We start from the raw sequence: 19,850 nt of genomic DNA, 5'->3' as shown, positions 1-19,850 counted from the left end.
CCCTTGTCATCCACGGTTGGCTAGCCCTGCTATTTGAGAACTACTTCTTCTATGGGACATATCTATCCTGTGCCTTGTGAATTATTCTCAGAAACTTCAGCTGCTTCTGCTCTACCATCATCCCCGCCAGTATCTTCTGTCACATGACCGGCAACAACGAATCTTCCTTTGATCCACCGGGGTAACCTCCTGTCTCTTGCCTCTGTAATTTTCTTTATTCCATTGCTATACTGTTAGGTAGATAGATAGATAGATAGACATACTTTATTGATCCCGAGGGAAATTGAGTTTCGTTACAGTTGCACCAACCAAGAATAGAGTATAAATATAGCAATATAAAACCATAAATAATTAAATAATAATATGTAAATTATGCCAGATGGAAATAAGTCCAGGACCAGCCTATTGGCTCAGCGTGTCTGACTCTCCAAGGGAGGAGTTGTAAAGTTTGATGTCCGCAGGAAGAATGACTTCCTATGATGCTCTGTGTTGCATCTCGGTGGAATGAGTCTCTGGCTGAATATACTCCTGTGCCCAATCAGTACATTACGTAGTGGATGGGAGACATTGTCCAAGATGGCATGCAACTTGGACAGCATCCTCTTTTCAGACACCACCGTGAGAGAGTCCAGTTCCATCCCCACAACATCACTGGCCTTACAAATGAGTTTTGATTCTGTAACAGGCTGCATGCACGACTGGCATTACCTGTGATTTATGCTTCTCCCTTTCAATTTGCAGTGTGAATTCAATCATATTATGATCACTGTCTCCTAACTGTTCCTTTAACATTAAGCTCCCTAATGAGATCTGGGTCATGACACAACACCCAAAAGCCTTTCCCCAAGTAGGCTCAAGCACAAGATGCTCTGAAAAGCCCTCTCATCGGCATTCAATAAATTCCCTCTCTTTTTCCTGGGGAAAAACCTAATTTTCCCAATCCACTTGCATATTGAGGTCCCCCAATACCACTGTATCATTATCCTTTTCACATGCCTTTTCCAACACTCTTTACAAACTCAACCCCACATATTGGCTATTATTAGGAGGCCTATAAGATTCTCAGAATGTTTTTTTTCACCTTTGCTGTTTCTTAACTCCACCGACAAAGATTCAATGTTCTCAGACCCTCGTCATCTCCATCTACGGATGTAATTCCATCTCTTACTAATATAGCCAGAGCACCGCCTGTACCTTCTTGCCTGTCCTTACTTTACTGAGTATATCCTTTGATGTTAAACTCACAACTATGGTCTTCCAGCCACGACTCAGTGATGCCCACAATGTCACACCAACCAACCTCTAATTGTTCCACGAGTTCACCCACCTTATTCCGGATGCTACGCCGATTTAAATATCGCAGCTTCAGTCCGGCAGCCTTCGCCCTGATGAATTTTGACTCTGTGGTCCAGTTGAGTTCTTTGCTCTGTCTGCATTTGTACCCCATCATTGGCTTGTCCTTCATTACATTCATGTTACACCCATCATCTACTTGTAAACCTGCTGGCTCACCCTCAGCTCGATCATCCTGATTCCCATCATATGTACTGATGTGATGAATTGATCTGTACGGGTGACATGTAAAACAAGGTGTATCATTGCACCGCAAGTGGTTCTTGTTCATCGTGGCCAACAGTGATAGATACCTGTGTGGGAGAGTTTTTAAAGTGGAAAATCTATCGCACTGGGTCAGTTCCACTTTCTAGACATCAGCAGTCCAGGCCCTGTGGTAGAAACAAGCGTCACAAGCTGAGGTATTCCTTGGTTGCAGTGGACAACCATGACAACTTCCATGCCTTTTCATGCCGTTCGCTCTCCTCAGAGCGATGCAGAACCACCTTCCTAGTTGTTGGATCTCACTACAGATCTCAGTCTACCAGAGCAGACTTTGCATGCTAGGGCAGGTCTGGTACCCCCACCTGGTTTTTCCCACCTGGTTTTCCCCACCTGATGAAGCGCTGTATTGGGTTTGGCTGCTGTCACATACAAACAGATACTAGGAGCCACGGGTGAGAGCTGAGTGTCTGAAAGGTGAGTCATCTGCCCTAGAATGGACACAACAAGCCCCTTTGCCAGAGGTGCTACCCATCCCTGGACACCCCATATACCCCTCACCCCTCTTGTAACAATAATAACTCCTTACCGACATTGTCATCTTCTGAAGTTCATTCTAACTGGTAAATTGGTTCATTGTTGTTGCACTCCAGTGAATGTGACAGTAGTAAACCAAATTACCAATTATAATATACTTCAGAAGATGTTCAAAGTTCAAAGTATGCTTACGATCACAGTATGTATACATATACGTTCTTGAGATATGTCTCCTTACAGGTAGCCATAAAACAAAGAAACACAAAAGAATCCATTAAAAAAGCAGACTGTCAAACACCCAACGAGCAGAGAGAAGAAAAACAGATCATGCAAACAATCGAAGCAAGCAAACAGTGATCAGAACTGATGTCCACAAAAGAGAGTCTGTCCACAGACGTGAAGCCGCAGACTCTCAGTTCGGTGCGGAGCTGAGTAAGTATCATGGAGAAGTGAGCTGAACCAGCCCGTCTCTCGCCTCAGGCCCCGACACCCTGACCTTTCAAATCTGTCAATTGAAGAGTGTGAAACGTTATCGAGAAAATAAGGCTACTAGAAGTGCAGCATGAATGCAAAATCTTTCTTATATCGATGCAAAATATACAGCAAGCATGATCAAGACTAATATCACCGGCATATGTTGTGAAATTTGTTAAATTTGTGTTAGCTGTACAGTGCAATACATGAAAAATATTGAAAAAGCTGAATTCCAGTAAGTGTATATTTATATATTAAATGGTTAAGTTAAAGTAACTTGTGCAGAAATGGAAATAAATAATACAAATGTGGTGAGGTGGTGTTCATAAGTTCAATGTCAATTTAGAAACTGGATGGCAAGCTGTTTCTGAATTGCTGAGTGTGTGCCTTCAGGCTTCTGTCCCTCCTCCTGACAGTCACAATGAGAAGGGGGCATGGCCTGTGTGGTGGGGGTCCTCAATGATGGACACAGCCTTTGAGGCTCGGCTTCTTCAAGACGTCACAGATACTACGGTGGCGAGTACTCATGATTGTGCTGACTGTCTACAATTGACTTCAGAATTGAAATGGAACCGAGGGCATTCTTGCGGGCAAATATTTTGTTTTGATGAAGGGTCTTGGCCCTAAACATCGATTGTACTCTTTTCCATAAACGCTGCCTGGCCTGTGAGATCATCGAGTAATTTGTGTGCGTTGCTTGGATTTCCAGAATTTGAAGTTTTTCACTTGAATTTGTTTTCACTGTTGTCTTAGATCAGCAGTGAGAGCAAAGCGAAACACAAGAGGTTAATTTTATTAACAGAAGTCATGTTTAATTGCTCACCTTATCAATTAATAGTCAATAATAGGCACTTATTACTGATTCTCTTTTGTTGACAGAGCATTTTTAATATGTTTACAAATCTGCTTATTATCCATTTGATTGAACAATTCCCCAGGTATGAATACCCTTGAAACTATTATAAAAATAGCTTGAAATTATTTGTCCTGTTCCATGTTTCATCCTGTATTTCTGAAGGTCTTGGTTAATTTCACTGAGTTTTTGAAGAGATAGACCAGTTTTATATGTCACAAAGACAGTACATGGAAACATTGAAACATACTGTGAAATGCATTGTTTGTGTCAATGACCAACACAGTCCGAATACTTTACTTCCCCATTCTGAGTTTTGGTCTGAAGAACAGCTGAACCTCTTGCCCATGTCTGCATGCTTTTATGCATTGAGTGGCAGCTACATGATTGGCATTAATGAGCAGGTGCATGGGTGTAGCTGATAAAAAGGCCTCTGAGAGTATGAGAGGGATAGATAGCTGGCGAGTGTGTCGTCACTCACAGCTCCAATCTGCTAATTAAATTTGCTGACGATACTGCACTGATTGGCCTAATCTCAAATAATAATGAGGCTTCCTACAGAGAAGAAATCATCACGCTGACACAATCATGTCAAGAAGACAACCTCTCCCTCAATGTCACAAAAAGGAAGGAGCTGGTTATGGACTACAGGAGGTATGGAGACAGTAGAGCCGCTATTGACATCAATGGATCTGGAGCTGAGAGGGTGAACAGATTTAAGGTCCTCGACATACACATCTCCAAGGATCTCACATGGTCTGTACATACCGGCTGTGTGGTGAAAAAGGCACTACAGCGCCTCTTTCAGTTGAAGAAATTTGGTATGGGCCTCCAAATCCAAAGAACTTCCTACAGGGGCACAATTGAGAGCATCTTGATTGGCTGCATCCCTGCCTGGTATGGGAACTGTACTTCCTTCAATCGCAGGACTCTGCAGAGAGTGGTGTGGACAGCCCAGCGCATCTGTAGATGGGAACTTCCCACTATTCAGGACAGGTATGTATAAAGGGCCCAAAGAGTCATTGGGGACCTGAGTCGCCCCAACCACAAACTGTTCCAGCTGCTACCATCCGGGAAGCGGTACCGCAGCGTAAAAGCCAGGACCAACAGGCTCTGGGACGGCTTCTTCCACCAGGCCATGAGACTGATTAATTCATGCTGATACAACTGTATTTCCATGTTATATTTGTTGTACGTACTATTTATTATAAATTTATATAAATTGCTTATTGCACATTTAGACAGAGACCTACTGTAAAGAGTTTTACTCCTCATGTATATGAAGGATGTGCGTAATAAAGTCAATTCAATTCCCAGGGTTGAATTATCTAATTCCAGAGGGCATGCAGTTCAGTTGAGAGAGCGTAAGTTTATAGCAGATGCGTGGGGCAAGTTTTTTACATGGGGAGTGTTAGATGCTTGGAATGAGCCCCAAGGGAACATTGAAGGCTGAAGAGAATGTTCCTGTGCTTTGCCATTCATGGGTTTATAGACTGTTCAGACATCTGACGGTGAAGAGGAAGAAGGTGTTCTTAAATTGTTAAGAGTGAGTCTTTAAGAGGTTAGGATAGGTATATGGATGTGTGGGTTCCAGAGGGCATTGATGTGGGTGCAGGAGCTGGAATCAGACAGAAGACTAGACTGGCATGGGCTGGATTGGATGAAGGGCCTGTTTCTGTGTTGTAGTGTCTGTGACAATCGGACTCAAGACAAGTGTATATGACAGTCGGACTCATGTCTGTTGGTACTGCAGTGCCCATGACAGTCGGACTCATAACTCCTCGTACTGAGGTATTGGTGACAATCGGAATCAAGGCTGTTCGTACTGTAGTGTCAAGGACAATCGGACTCATGACTCCTCGTAGAGTACTATCGATGACAATCGGACTCATGGCTCTTCACACTGTAGTGTCGATGACAATCAGACTCATGACTGTAGTGTGGTGTCAATGACAATTGGACTTATGACTCTTCCTACCGTAGTATAGATAGATAGATAGATAGATAGATAGATATACTTTATTGATCTCAAGGGAAATTGGGTTTCGTTATAGCCGCACCAACCAAGAATAGGGCATAAATATAGCAATACAGAAACCACAAACAATCAAACAACAAAATGCAAACTATGCCAGATGGAAATTAAATCCAGGACCAGTCTATTGGCTCAGAGTGTCTGACCCTCCACAGGAGAAGCTGCAAGTTCGATGGCCACAGGCAGGAACGACCTTCCGTGCCGCCCAGTGTTGTATCTCGGTGGAATATGGCCGAAGTCCAACAGTAAAAAGTTCAGTATCCACAGTATCGATGACAGTTAGACTCATGACTGTGGATAGATTATGAAACCATATATTTCACTTCTTTTATGTTTGTTTTTTGTCTTGAATGTGATTCTGAGACTGTTTGAGCCTGTGATTTCCGTTTTGGAAATCGTCAGGGTGTTTTCATGCTCTGTAGTCTCTGAGAGGATCGTGGCAGGAAGACTGCAGCATGGTCCTCAAGCCGATGTTCGGCTCCAATTTGTGGATTAAAGCTTCCATTGTTCGCCGATTAAAACAAGGAGAGAGGGTGAAATATCGAGTGAAAACGGAAGGTGAACACCCACTGCCAGGCTTTTGATCGCTGGTGGGATTGTCCGCTGTCAGAGAAGGGATATTGCCTTTTGAACACTGGTGGGATCACTCTGCTGTCAGAGAGGGAAAGAACAGCCGCTGGTTTACCCAGGTTTTCTGCGTTTTGGATTTGGACTTGGACTGTAGATTTTTGTTCAGTCTTACAGTATTTTATATTCTGTGTTTTTTGCTTGATGTTTCTCGTTCGTTGTGTGTGGAGAGGGAGATTTGGAGGTTGATGTGACTGCTCCAGTTTTGTCCATTTCTGCGTGCGGGGAGTAGGTACTTAGGGGTCGATGATCCTGCTACCGTTCTTTTTGTTTCGTTGTTGGTTCGTGAGACTGGACAGGTTGTGTCTGTTTTCCCTGGAGTGAAGGAGGCTGAGAGGTGACCTTCTCAAGGTTTATAAAATCACGAGCTGTGTACATAAAGTGAATGGTCACAGTTCTTTTCATGGTCTAAAAATAAAAGGTAATGATTTAAGGTGAGATGGGAAAGATTTAAAGGGCACCTGAGGGGCAATATTTTCCCCCATGGAGTGTGGTGGGTACATGGAATGAGCTGCCAGAAGTAGTGGTGGAGGGAGGGACAATTAGACAAGTACAACAATAGGATGGGTTTGGAGTCAGAGTTACAGAACACTACAACAGGTTTCAATAAGTGCATTTAATGTCAGAGAAATGTATACAATACATTGATCCTGAAATTTATTTTCTTCGCAGACATCCACAAAAACAGAGGAGTGCCCCAAGGAATGATTGACAGTTAAAACTTAGAGCCCCAAAGCTCCCCCCCCGGCAACTCTCCCTCCCTTGCACAAGCAGCAACAAGGCAACATCCAGCCCCCCACCCCCACCAGCAAAAATGCATCAACACTGCCCACCGAGCACTCAAGCATGCAGCAAAGCATCAATAAAGACACAGACTTGCAGTACCCCAAAGACTACTCGTTCACCCGATAATTTGACATACCACAGGCTCTCACTCTGCTTAATAAGGGAAAAAAAGGGTGTCCCATTTCACAGTGAGACAGGAGACATAACAAACAACTCACTGATTTACGATGTTAAAAGTCTGTTGCTTCGCTTTTTCTGAGCTCTGCGCCTAGAGATTTGGCAGCAAAAAGCTGCAGCTCCCCGAGCACACAACCCCTGGCAGCCAACCTGCCGCTCCCGATGTTCGCGTTCTCCCGCGATGCTTCAATTTATGGCACCGGCCTGGAATCAGCATGTCCCCAGAGCCATGAAATCTCTGGAACCCTGTAAGCTCGCTCGTCTTCCAGGCCGTGTCCTTGGGGATATTAATAAGCGGCTGTTCGTGAGGTCCTTAGAGTGGGTTCCATTCCCGCAAGATCAGACACAGGCACTTCTGCCCACCTAGGCCAGGCTGAACTGCTCGTGTCATCGACTCTCACCTGGACCATGATCCTCCTCATCCATGTACTTATCCAAACTTCTCTTAGATGTTGCAATCAAACTGGAGTTCACCACTTCGACTGACAGCTCATTCCACACTCTCACCACCCTCGGAGTCATGGTGGTCTCTTCTCAAATTTTTCTTAAATATTTCATCTTTCACCCTTAACCTATTACCTGTACCTCTTGTCTTAACCAACCTCAACAGAAGAAGCCTGTTTCCATTGACAATATCCATACCCATCAACATTTTGTACACATCTATCAAATTTCCTCACATTCTCCTTCGCTGCAGGGAATGAAGTCCATGTCTATGCAACCTTTCCCTCTACCTCAGGTCCTCAAGTCCCAGCAATAACCTTGTAAATTTTCTCTGTCCTCTTTCAATATTCCTGATATCTTTCCAGTAGATAGGTGACCAGAACTGCACACAATACTCCAAATTTGGCCTCACGCACGTCTTAGACAACTTCGAGATAACAGCCCGGTTCTCTGATTTATGAAGGTCAACATGCTGAAAGCACATGTCGGGCAGCACAGTAATGCAGTGGTAAGCACAGTGCTTTACAGAACCTGCAGTAAATTAGGGATCGATGTCCCCCGCTGTCTGTAAGGAGTTTGTACATTCTCCCCGTGACCATGTGGGTTTCACTGCACATGAAAAAGTCTGCAGATGCTGGAAATCCAAAGCAACACACTTAAAATGCTGGAGGAACTCAGCAGGTCAGGCAGCGTCTGTGGAAGTGAATAAACAGTGGATATTCAAATATACTCTGGTCTTTGAACTTCAGTTGGACTTCACAAAATTATGAGAGACATAGACAGAGTAGCCAGTCAATGACACCATCGTCCATTCTGTGTCAGGTCTCACTGATGTAGAGGAGGCCTCAAGGAGAAAACCAGATACAATAAATGACACTGGTGGGTTCACAAGTAAAGGGCTACCTCACCTGGAAGGACTGTTTAGGTCTCAGTCATTTGATAAAACAGTTTTGAACCTAATTTCAGATTGTGTTATCTATGATAAGAATTATCTTTAATTTCACAGCACTTAACATACTTTGTTATCAACTTCTACATTGAAGGGTGTCCTTAATAGAATGTATTTTATCAGAGAGAACCTGATCACGAGTACCAGAATATTTACTTTTCATATGGAATGATTGTCTCTGTGTCCACGTGACAATGATTCCTTGAGTATAAGTATTAGGGCTCACAAGCCTGATGTCAGATTCTGAAAGGAATCCAATCGATTCAACATGAAGTGGTTACTCCTCGCCTTCGTATGCATCCAGCTCTCTGATGCCGCCTTGACCAGGTAGGAACAGTTTAACCAAAACTTAACAGTTGTAGCAATTATGTTTTCTCCCCAAGGAACAATAATAGATGATGACATTCCTAACCCATTTCCCACTTTACAGAGTTCCTTTATATAAAGGAAAATCTGCCCGAGATATTCTTCGGGAGAAGGGATTGTTGGCAGATTACCTCAAGAATCATCCCTATGATCCCTGCACAAAGTTCAAAGGTGCTTGTTCCATTGGAACTTTGGCATCACTGGAGCCAATGACCAACTACATGGATGTAAGTAATCCTTGACTGTTATGAGCCGAAACGTTGGGTGAAGGGTCTCTTGACCTTCGTAATGAAAATGCTGTAATATTTCTATTGTTTTTATAGCTAGTTCCTATTTGAAGGGAAAAACAGAGAGGTGCAGAAGGAATAGTCCCTTCAGAATGCTGATAGGGGGAGCAGTGGTGGGGAGATGAGTCCAGTGGAGGGATCCTGTGGAGGCTGATAGAAATGATGGGGTAGGATCCATTGTATGCAGAGGCTAGTCAGGTGGAGGGTGAGGACAAGAGGAACCCAACGCCGGTTCCTGCTGGGAAGAGGGTGGTGTGATCAGAAGTGGTCAATTGCTAACATGGTGAATTGTTTTACGATTAGTAAAATTCCACCTATCACCTCCCAGTTTCTCACTTCATCCCCGCTCATTCGCCCACCCACCATCCTTCCCTCTCAGCTGGACGTATGTATCACCTGCTAGTCTGTACTCCAGACTCTCCCCCCACTCCCTTACTTCTGTCTTGTCCCCTTTCCTCTCCAGTCATCATGAAGGCAATCACACTAAATCAGACTAACCAAGGAGATTTTGTTTTTGCCGACAGCTGTCATACTATGGAGCCATCAGCCTCGGTAACCCCCCACAGAGCTTCACAGTCGTCTTTGATACTGGCTCATCCAACCTCTGGGTCCCGTCAGTCTACTGCGACCAGACACCATGCGGTAAGAGCATGTTCCCTTGCTCTCAAATACATTGAAGCTCTCACATATCCCAAAAGAACGTAAGAAATATGAGCAGCAGTAGGTCATCTGGCCCATTGAACCTGCTCCGTTATTCAATAAGATCATGGCTGATCTGGCCATGGACTCATCTCCACCTACCTACCTTTTCCTCATAACTCTTAATTCCCCTAATATTCAAAAATCTATCCAACCATGCCTTAAAGTTATTTACTGAGGTTGCCTCCACTGCTTCTTTGGGCAGAGAATTGCACAAATACACCACCCTCAGGGTAAAGCAGTTCCTCCTCATCTCCGTCCTAAATCTACACCCCCGAATTTTGAGGCTATTTCCAGTATCACCTACCAGTGGAAACAACTTTCCATCCTCTATCATATCTATCTCTTCCATAATTTTATGTGTTTCTATAAGATCTCCTCTCATTCTTATGAATTCCAGCAAGTACAATCCCGGGCAACTCAATCTCTCCTCATAGACTAACTCCTTCATCTCTGGAATCAACCTGGTGAGCCTCTTCTTCAGAGCCTCCAAAGCCAGTCTACCCTTCCTCAAGTACGAAGACTCGAACTGCACGCAGTAGTCCAGGTGGAGCCTCACCAGTACCCTGTACAGTTGCAGCATGACCTCCCTGCTCTTAAATTCAATCCCTCTGGCAATGAAGGCCAACATTCCATTTGCCTTCCTGACAGCCTGCTGCACCTGCAAACCAACCTTTTGTGATTCATGCACAAGCACTCCCAAGTCCCTCTGCAAAACAGTATGCTGCATTGTTTTACCATTTAAATAATAATCTGCTCTTTCATTTTTCCTTCCAAAGTGGATGACCTCACATTTACCAACATTGTATTCCATCTGCCTGACCTTTACCCACTTACCTAACCAAACTATATCTTCTTGCAGGCTCTCCACATCTTCTGCACAATTTGTCTTTCTTCTCAATTTATTATCATTAGCAAACTTGGATACACTACAGTCGGTCCCCTCTTCCAGATCATTAATGTAGATCATGAACATTTACGGGCCCAGTCCCGACCGCTGTGGCACACCACTCTGCACTGATTACTGACCAGAGTAACACCCCTGTATCCCAACTCTCTGCTTTCTATTAGTTAACTGATCCTCTATCCTTGTTAACACATCACCTTCAACTCTATGCATGTTGCTGGGACTCAGTGTATATTATATGTCATGTGAATGTCGCACCATTGAAACATATGTTAAAATGTGTCGCTTCCAAAGACGTGCAGCGGACAGCCTGCAAAGTGTTGACTTTCTTCTGCCACCGGTGTAGCGTGACCACAACTTAGTCGCCCTCATGTCTTTGGAAGGTGGGTGGAAACCGGGGCACTGGTCTGGTGAGGGGTAGAACGTTTGCAACTTGGCTCAAGGAGAAATCTAGGAGTCTGCCAGCCTTGCGATGCTTGGTGTGTTTTGACAAGATTTAGGAAACTATTGGCAGGGGCTTGTTTGGCGCAGGGTGATATGTTGAAACTTTTTGTTTCGTTGATGAAATGGATGTTTCTTTGCAGAGAAGCACAACAGGTTCAACCCATCCCAGTCCTCAACCTTCAGCACGAATTATCAGTATCTGTCCATCCAGTATGGGACAGGAAGTATGACCGGTATTCTGGGATACGATACTCTGAGAGTAAGTGAACTCTTCACCCTTATAACTCAAACCACACTAATACCTGTATTCCAAAACTTAGAGATCCTAACTGATAAACATTCTCAATATTATTTTGATGTATTTATTTATTGTTATTTTTTGGCATTGCTTTTCTTGTCCTCATTTTCACATTGCTTGTTTGCCCATCTTTCTGTGCAGTTTTTTTCCGTTAAATTTTTGTTCTACTCTGAATGCGTACAAGAAAGTGAATCTCAGGGAATGAAACTGATAAGTGGATATGGAATGGCATATTTGTAAATATTCAGATTTGGATTCATGTATATCGAATTATGTTTTGAAATGGTTTGTTTGTGTTCACAAATGAACGTACCCAAGGATGAACTGGGGGCATGTATTCCTGTGCCAACATAGCAGACCCACAGAAACACAGAGCTTGACAATCTGAACAGAACATGCAACAACAGTGAAAGAAGCTCCATTCCTCCCCCCCCCACCACCACCACCTTCCTACCCACACACCCACAAACACACAGCCCTCTCTCCCCAGGACTGGCCACCTTTGACCTCTGTGGAGTTGGAGATCTGGGGCCCCTGCCACCGGATATCACACAATCGTTGAAACTATGCTTAGGAAATTAGGTCCAATCATGATTTTCACCACAAATCTTTACAGCATGGACACAGGCTCCTTGGTGCATCAACAACCATTTAAGTCTCTGCCTACCTTGATCTACTCTTTGTAATTCTCCCCACATTCAGATTAAATCTTCCTTCCGAGCGTCATTATCTGCGATGATTAGGCTGGAATCATACTTCAATACAGCATCTTCCCCTCACCTGCCATCCGACTTTTGAATGGACGTTGAACCCATGAAGACAACCTCACTAATTTGCATTAATACTATTTTTTTGCACTAGTTATTTAATTTAACTCATACACATTTACTATAATCTGTAGTTTCTTCTCTATTATTATGTATTCCATTGTACTGCTAACAGAAAGTTAACGAATTTCACCTCATAGCAGAATCAGATTTAATATCACCGGCATACATTGTGAAAATTGTTCAGTTTAGAGAGGTAGTGCAATGAAATACATGATGAATAAATCTAGAGAGAAAGAACTGTGTTACTCTAAGTTTATATATGTTTATTAATGTTAATTAGAAATAAGTAGTACAAATTAACAGAATAAAAAGTTACACACAAAAAATGCTGGGGGAACTCAGCAGGCCAGGCAGCATCTAGGGAAAGATGACAGTCGAATTTTGGGCCCAAACCATGCTGACCACGTATTCGTCCAACATGAATCATCTTTTAGTCTTGTCAGCACCCTCCAGATTCTACCACCAGGATAATTGACGGTGACCAATTAACCAATCAATCAGCATGTCTTTGGGAAATGGGAGAAAATCCGATCACCCAGAATGAACCCACCTGAACACAGGGGCCGATCTGCAAACGTCATGCGGGGAATACCAGAGGCCGGGATTGAACCTGGGTCACTGGCATTGTGAGGCAGCAGCTCCATGAGCTGTGCCCATGTGCAGCCTGACGGGATAAGTAACTGATTAATTTCTCTTTAAATCTGTCTCACCAGCTTTCTAATCTTGTGATCAATGGACAAGAGTTTGGATTAAGTATGACTGAACCCGGCAGTTTCTTTACCTACTGTAATTTCGATGGTATTTTGGGCTTGGGCTATCCATCACTTGCGGCAGAAGGAGCCACTACAGTCTTCGACAACATAATGTCTCAGCATCTGGTTTCGCAGCCACTCTTTTCTGTCTACTTGACAAGGTTAGCACGTTGTAACACCTTCCTTCACTACTGGAGAATCTGTCATGTCGCTTGTTAATTTGCTTGGTACCATCATTGCTTCTTCTTCTGATGTTTCTGGTTACTTATTGTAGTTCAATGGGATTCTAGGAATTAAATCATGAATACAAAATAACGATAATGTTGAAAACTTAAAAGCAGATGAAATTTACCGGGTCAGGTGCAACATGTCAGGTCAGTGCTGATGCCATTAATTGAACTGGAACTTGAAGATATTTTGGTCTCCAGTCTGATAAAGATGCCCATCATTCTCAGAGTTTTATTTTTACTTCAGCTTGCACAGCTCATTTAAGGTCTAGAATGACTTGAATACGTGGCTAGGAAAGGTTTAGGAAGACATGGAACAAACGGGGCAGGTGGGATTGGTGTAAATGGTGAGCATGGATGAGTTAGACTGAAGGCCCCATTTCCATGCTGTGAGACTCTAACTCTGCAAATGCACGTTTTTCTTGCAATATTCATGAAATTATTCCTTTAAAGATTGAAAGATGAGCTTTATTAGTTTCATGTATATTGAAACTTGCTGTTTCTTTTAGGGATGTGTTGGTGACAGCCTACGAGTGTCACCACATTGCTGGTGACAGCACATCATGCCTACAAATTACTAATCAATATCTGAATGTCTTTTGAGTGTTGAAGTCTGAGATATTCTTATTGAATGTTGTTTTCCAGGACAAATGGTGAATCTGGAAGTGAAGTCCTGTTTGGTGGAGTTGACTCAAACCACTACACCGGCCCAATCTACTGGCTCCCTGTTACCCATGAGGCCTACTGGCAGATTGAGGTCGAGAGGTAAGTGGTATCTCCATCTGAGGTATTCTCAGCCGTTGAAGATTTACTTTCAGTGAGTTGAACCAGTTATATAGTTAGAATTTATAGGAGAAAGCAATTGTTACAGTCGTGATGAGGCTACAGTCAAGATGGAGGAGCAATACCTGATCTGGCCAACCTCCAATCTGCCTACCTGAATATTGATTTTTCTAACCTCTGATAATTTTTGCCCATTCCCCCTTCTCTCTTTATCCATTACCTGTTCTGGTTCCCGTCTCACCCCTTCTCTTCTCCTTACCTCTCACAAGTCATCTCTCATCCGCCTTTGGTCCAAAGAGAAAATCCCCAGCTCAGTCAACTTACCTCATGAGATATGCTCTCTAATCCTGGCAGCACCCTGTTAAATCTCCTCTGCACACTTTCTAAAACTTCCTCATCCTTCTTATAACGAGGCAATCAGAACTGATCACATTACTCCAAGTCCAGTCAAACCAGATATAATGAATATTTCAGTTTGAAGGCCAGCTTTTCCAAATTATTTTCTTGAATTCTGGACTCAATTCTGAACTGATTCTACAACTTACAGAATCACCGTCAAGGACTCTACAACTCATATTCTCAGTTTTATTTATTGTAATGTGAACAATTTGTCGTTTTTGCACATTGGTTGTTTGTCAGTCTTGGTTTATTGATAGTTTTCATAATATCTATTGAGTTTCTTTATTTGTCTGTCATTGAATCTCAGGGCAGTACAGCACATTGTGACATATATGTACATTGATGATAAATTTAATTTGACTCTGATTTTTATTTTGGCAATAAATTCAAATGAGCATTCTTGGCAAAAACGATGATTTTTTTCACTCAGAGTGACAGTCAACGGCGAGATTGTGGCTTGCGCTCAAGGTTGCCCTGCCATCGTTGATACTGGAACTTCTCTTATCGCTGTTGGCGGAAATTACATCCGCAATATTCAGCAAAGCATCGGAGCAACTCCAAATTATTATGGCCAGGTAGGGGCTGACTGACCAGTGGTGTATACTCAGCTGGCAGCTGTTAATGCATTATGCAGTCAGCACATTGAGTTAATGAAATTATATGTCATGCAGGCAGCAGGAATTGCGGAAAGAATGCATTCTGTTAGAAATAGCTAGGATTAACATCTCCATTCACAATGTAACAATCATGAAACACTGGAGGAACTCAGCAGGCCAGGCAGCTTCTATAGAAAAGAATAACCAGTCAATGTTTCATAGCGAGTCCCTTCATCAGGACTGGAAAGAAAGAGAAGTCAGAGTAAGAAGGTGGGTGTGAGGGAAAGAAGAAGTAGAAGGCAGTAGGTGATAGGTGAAGTTGGGGGGAGAGGGGTGAAATAAAGAGATAGGAAGTTGATTGGAGAAAGAGATAAAGGGCTGGAGAAAGGACAGAAGACCATTGGAAAGGGTGAAGGGGAAGGAACACCACCGGGAGGTGATGGGCAGTTAAGGAGATCAGGTGAAGGAGGGAAACGGGAATGAGGAATGGTGAAGGAGTGGTGGGTGGGTGGGGCAATTTCCGGAAGTGCGAGAAACCAGTGTTCATGCCATCAGGTTGGAGGCTGCCCAGATGGAATATAAAATATTGCTCCTCCAACTGATTGTGGCCTTATCGCAACAGAAGAGGAGGCCATCGATTGACATGTCGGAATGTGATTGGGGAGCGGAATTAAAATAGGAGGCCCCTGGAAGTCCTTGTTTTTCATGGTGGATGATGTGAGGTACTTGGCGAAACTGTCTCCCAAGCTATGTCAGGTCTCACTGATATACAGGAGAGCACACTGGGAGCAGCAGATGCAGTAGATCACCCAGACAGGCTCACAAATGAAGTGTTGCCTCAGCTGGAAGCATTGTTTTGGGCCCTGAGTGGTGGTGAGGGGGGAGGTGTACCTGTAAACACTGAGTTCATGGTTACGTTTCTTTATATTTTGAAATCGCTTCATTCAAAAGAAATTCAGTAAAGATGCACAAACCACAATTCTTTTCCTGCTTAACATTTAGATTAGTACTATTATTTCAAAATAACTTATTGTGTTTTATCATCACTGTATATTCAACCTTTGTCTATTAGTAGTAAAAGCATTAAACCATGGAGATAGTCAGTGGGTCAGGCAGCACCTGTGGAGAGAGAAATAAAGAAAAGAGATGCTGAAAATCCTGATGAAGGGTCTTTGCCTGAAATATTAACTGTTTATTCCTCTCCACAGACTCTGCCTGACCGGTTGAGTTCCCTCAGCATTTTGAGTGATGGGGAAATAAAGTAGTGATTCACACCGATGACTTTACATCAGAAGTGGCCATTTCTGGAAAGTCTGTCTATCAGAAATGACTGACTTCACCGATGATTTCTGAGGACTGTAACAAACCTAATTATTAGATGATGTCAGCTTACCAATGTAAGCTCAGGGAAAACAAAGTCAGGGTAGGAATGGGATGGAAATTTAAAATAACAACTATCCAGGAACTTAGGGTCATCCCTGTAGCCAGAATTAAGTGCTATGCAAAGTGGCTACCCTATCTGCCTCTGCTTTCTCTGGTGTAGATGAGGCCACAAAATGAACACCCAATGCAGTAAGTTTTAAAAAAAAGGTATGGAGAGGATGTTTTCAATATTGAGAGAGTCTAGGACCAGAGGACACAGCCTCAGATTAGAAGAATGTCCTTTTAGAACCGTTGAGAAGAGGAATTTCTTTAGCCAGAGTGTGGTGAATCAGTGGAAGTCATTGCCAAAGATGGCTGTGGGTATATTTAAGCAGAGTAGATAGTTTCTTGATTAAGGGGAAGGCAGAAGAATGGGGTTGAGAGGGAATATAAGTTAGCTATGGTCAAATGGCAGAGAGGACTCAATGGGCCGAATGGCTGAGTTCTGCTCCTATGTCTTATGGTCTAAATGTTGTTGCTCTTCTTTCACAGTACTCCATCAATTGCAACAACATTGGCAATATGCCTGATGTGGTCTTCACCATCAATGGATATGACTTCACTCTTCCTGCCTCAGCCTACACACTGAAGGTACGGGATTCATCAGACATATGGGGGATGAGAATTTCAAGGGATGCATTCATTAACTTTGCACGGATTAATGACACATGTTATAATGATCATTTATTGAGTGGACACTTGACCTGGTGTTAATTGCTCTCCATTTCCTTCCAGATGGATTACAATAGCTGCGACAGTGGATTTAGCGGCACTGGTGGAAACCTCTGGATTCTGGGAGATGTCTTCATTAGAGAGTATTACTCCATCTTCGACAGAGGAAACAACCGAGTGGGATTGGCTAAGGCCGTCTAACTTGCCCCTGAATGTTCCCATTGAAGGTCCATCCAAGTTCATATTTGCAGGTTGACTTAAGCCATCTGATTTTTCATCTGACCCGTCAGTATCAAAGATCAGGGAGTCACTTTCAGAATCCTGAAGGTGAAGACACCCTATTGAATGCTGGGGTTATACTGAAAGGAAAATGCAAAAAGCGGGAGAACTGAAATAAACGCCCAGCCAGGATGGGATTTTAAAGGACCAATCTACGAATTTTGGATCTGGACTGGATATGCAAATATTGACATCATGTAATTATGCCTCTTCTCAGATTCCTCTCTTTTCCTTTCCTCTCTTTTCCTCTCTTCTTCCCTGATTTTCCTCTTCAGCTGTGGTTTCCAGTGATTCACTCCAGAACCTTTCTCATGGAGTGAAATCTATTTGATGTAAATGTGAGCTGAACATCACACAGCCTATTGTTCTGCCCTGTGGGATATATCTATAAATAGTTTGTTGAATAAAATTTAATCATGAGATGCATATTACCAGAATTCCAGTTCCATTTTTCTTTCAGTGTGTGTGTGTGTGTGTGTGTGTGTGTGTGTGTGTGTGTGTGTTTAAAATCTTCTGGAAGTACAAACTCTGTTTAGTGGACAGAACAGAGCAAGTATTAAAAAACTTACCTGGGTGTGCCCAGGCCCCTCCCACTGCAACACACCTCCTACTCAATCCTGTCGGTGAGACCTCAAAGTATTACGTCCAAGTCCCACTGAATGCTCTCTTTTTATACAGTCCCCAGAGATAAGAAACACTGCAGTAAGTGGACCAATACACAGTGCCAGGTGAAGCCACTGAATCAGAACTAATCATCTCCTGTCACCACTCTTCAAGAAGCCCAGCCCTGCATTTCCCAAACTTTCATGTTGTTACTGTGGTTTTGCATTTTCAAGGTTATTTTTCCATCATGGAAATCAGAAACTCAGTAAGGAGGCCACCCTTGTCTCCGGGTGACCGATGTCCAAGCCGCTCTTGAACATCTGATGGGTCCATTGATTACGGGGTCCTTATGTCATGGTGAGTGCTGGAAAAGACTCAACTCTGGTGTGGAGAAATGGCAGATTCACATTCAGAGACAAAAGCAAGAGGTTATAGGTAGGAATTGCATAGAACATCGGAGGCACAATCCAGCGACACCGCGAGACAAGTCATTCTCAACACAAGGACCCTGTGTTGAATGGTGTTCAGGAGACCGCTGTAAATAACCACAAAATGCGGAAAACCCGTCCCAGTCACAATTAACTGAACAAGATTAAACAGAAAGCACAAGGGCTGAACGACTCTATTTAAAACAACAATTAGTAAATATAGGTGTTACAGAAAGGCAGAAGCCTAACGCTCTCTGGCAAGCCACAAAGGCCAGCAGATCTCATGACAGCAGACCTGGTATACCCATCAGTATTTGCATGACAAATGGTTACAAAATCATTATTATTTAAAATGAAGTTATTTTTCACATATCTTTTTAAAGATGAATATTAATACATTTTTGAAGAGGTTTTCTAAAATGCCTCATTTATTTCAATCTCTCTTAGACTTTTATTAATAATAACTGAATAAATACACATAAATAAAGAGGACACATCCTTTTTCCTTTAAAAATGTTCATGATTATTGTCACTAATGCATTAATTAATGATCATTTCTCCTCAAACTTACCCTGCTGCACAGCAGAATTTCTTTAGATGATTCTCGCCAATTTGGACACACTCTCTCAAAATGGTTCTCCACCACTGGTCTAATCTATGCTTGGCTTCACCAATGCCAAGGAGGCCACGTCATCAATACCGAATGATGTTAACCAGGGTGGAAGAGGTTCAAGGAATCATTTGCCTCACCTGAGCCATCCAGCATTCTCTTTTAGCTCTGGATTACTTTGGTGAGCAGCCAGAATAATCAAGGACTCATCCACCTGAGACAATGTCTCTTCTCTCCTCTCTCAGAGGGCAGAATCTACAAAACCCTGAAAGCCGGTACCACCAGGCTCAAGGACAGCAATTCCCTGCTGTTTTCAGACTATTGAATGGTTCCCTAGCAAAATGAGATAGATTCTTGAGCTCATAATCTACCTCGTTATGATCTTTCCCCTTAATGTCTACCTGCACTGCTCTTTCTCTGTGACTGTCACTCTTTATTCTGAATTCTGTTGTTCTAACTTCATTTTTTATTTTACTGCGATACAGTGAGGAATAGCCTATTTTGGCCCTTCGAGTCATACTGTCCAGCAATCCTTCAATTTCCGAGCCTACCCAAAAAACAATTTATAATGAACAATTATCTTCTATTATCCCAAACCTCTCCTCCCCAGCCCCCTACTTACACCAATTCCACAGTCATCATGGACTGACTTTCACTACTGAGCAGATGTGAAGGGAAACTCTGTGGAAACTCAGCCATAGCAAAGAATTACTACTGGATGGTGTGAACCCCAAGGTCCAGAAGGAGTGTGCTGAGCAGCTGTGTGGAGTTCTCCAGTGAATTTTCAATCTGACTAACATCATATTTGGTCT

General features: G+C 43.0%; 1 protein-coding gene across 1 annotated transcript; it reads left to right on the top strand.

Moving 5' to 3' along the window:
• Window positions 1-8,704: 8,704 nt before the first annotated feature.
• LOC140209551 (pepsin A-like) lies at window positions 8,705-17,681 on the top strand. Its single transcript, XM_072277814.1, has 9 exons — window positions 8,705-8,763; window positions 8,867-9,029; window positions 9,614-9,731; window positions 11,280-11,398; window positions 12,981-13,180; window positions 13,892-14,011; window positions 14,859-15,003; window positions 16,939-17,037; window positions 17,182-17,681. The coding sequence occupies exons 1-9, from the start codon at window positions 8,705-8,707 to the stop codon at window positions 17,317-17,319; spliced, it is 1,161 nt and encodes a 386-aa protein (XP_072133915.1). The 3' UTR covers window positions 17,320-17,681.
• The last annotated feature ends 2,169 nt before the right edge of the window (window positions 17,682-19,850 follow it).

Source organism: Mobula birostris, chromosome 14 (assembly GCF_030028105.1).
Source record: "Mobula birostris isolate sMobBir1 chromosome 14, sMobBir1.hap1, whole genome shotgun sequence".
NCBI lineage: Eukaryota > Metazoa > Chordata > Chondrichthyes > Myliobatiformes > Myliobatidae > Mobula > Mobula birostris.
The sequence above is the reverse complement of the archived record's forward strand: the minus strand, read 5'-3'. Positions and strand labels throughout refer to the sequence as shown.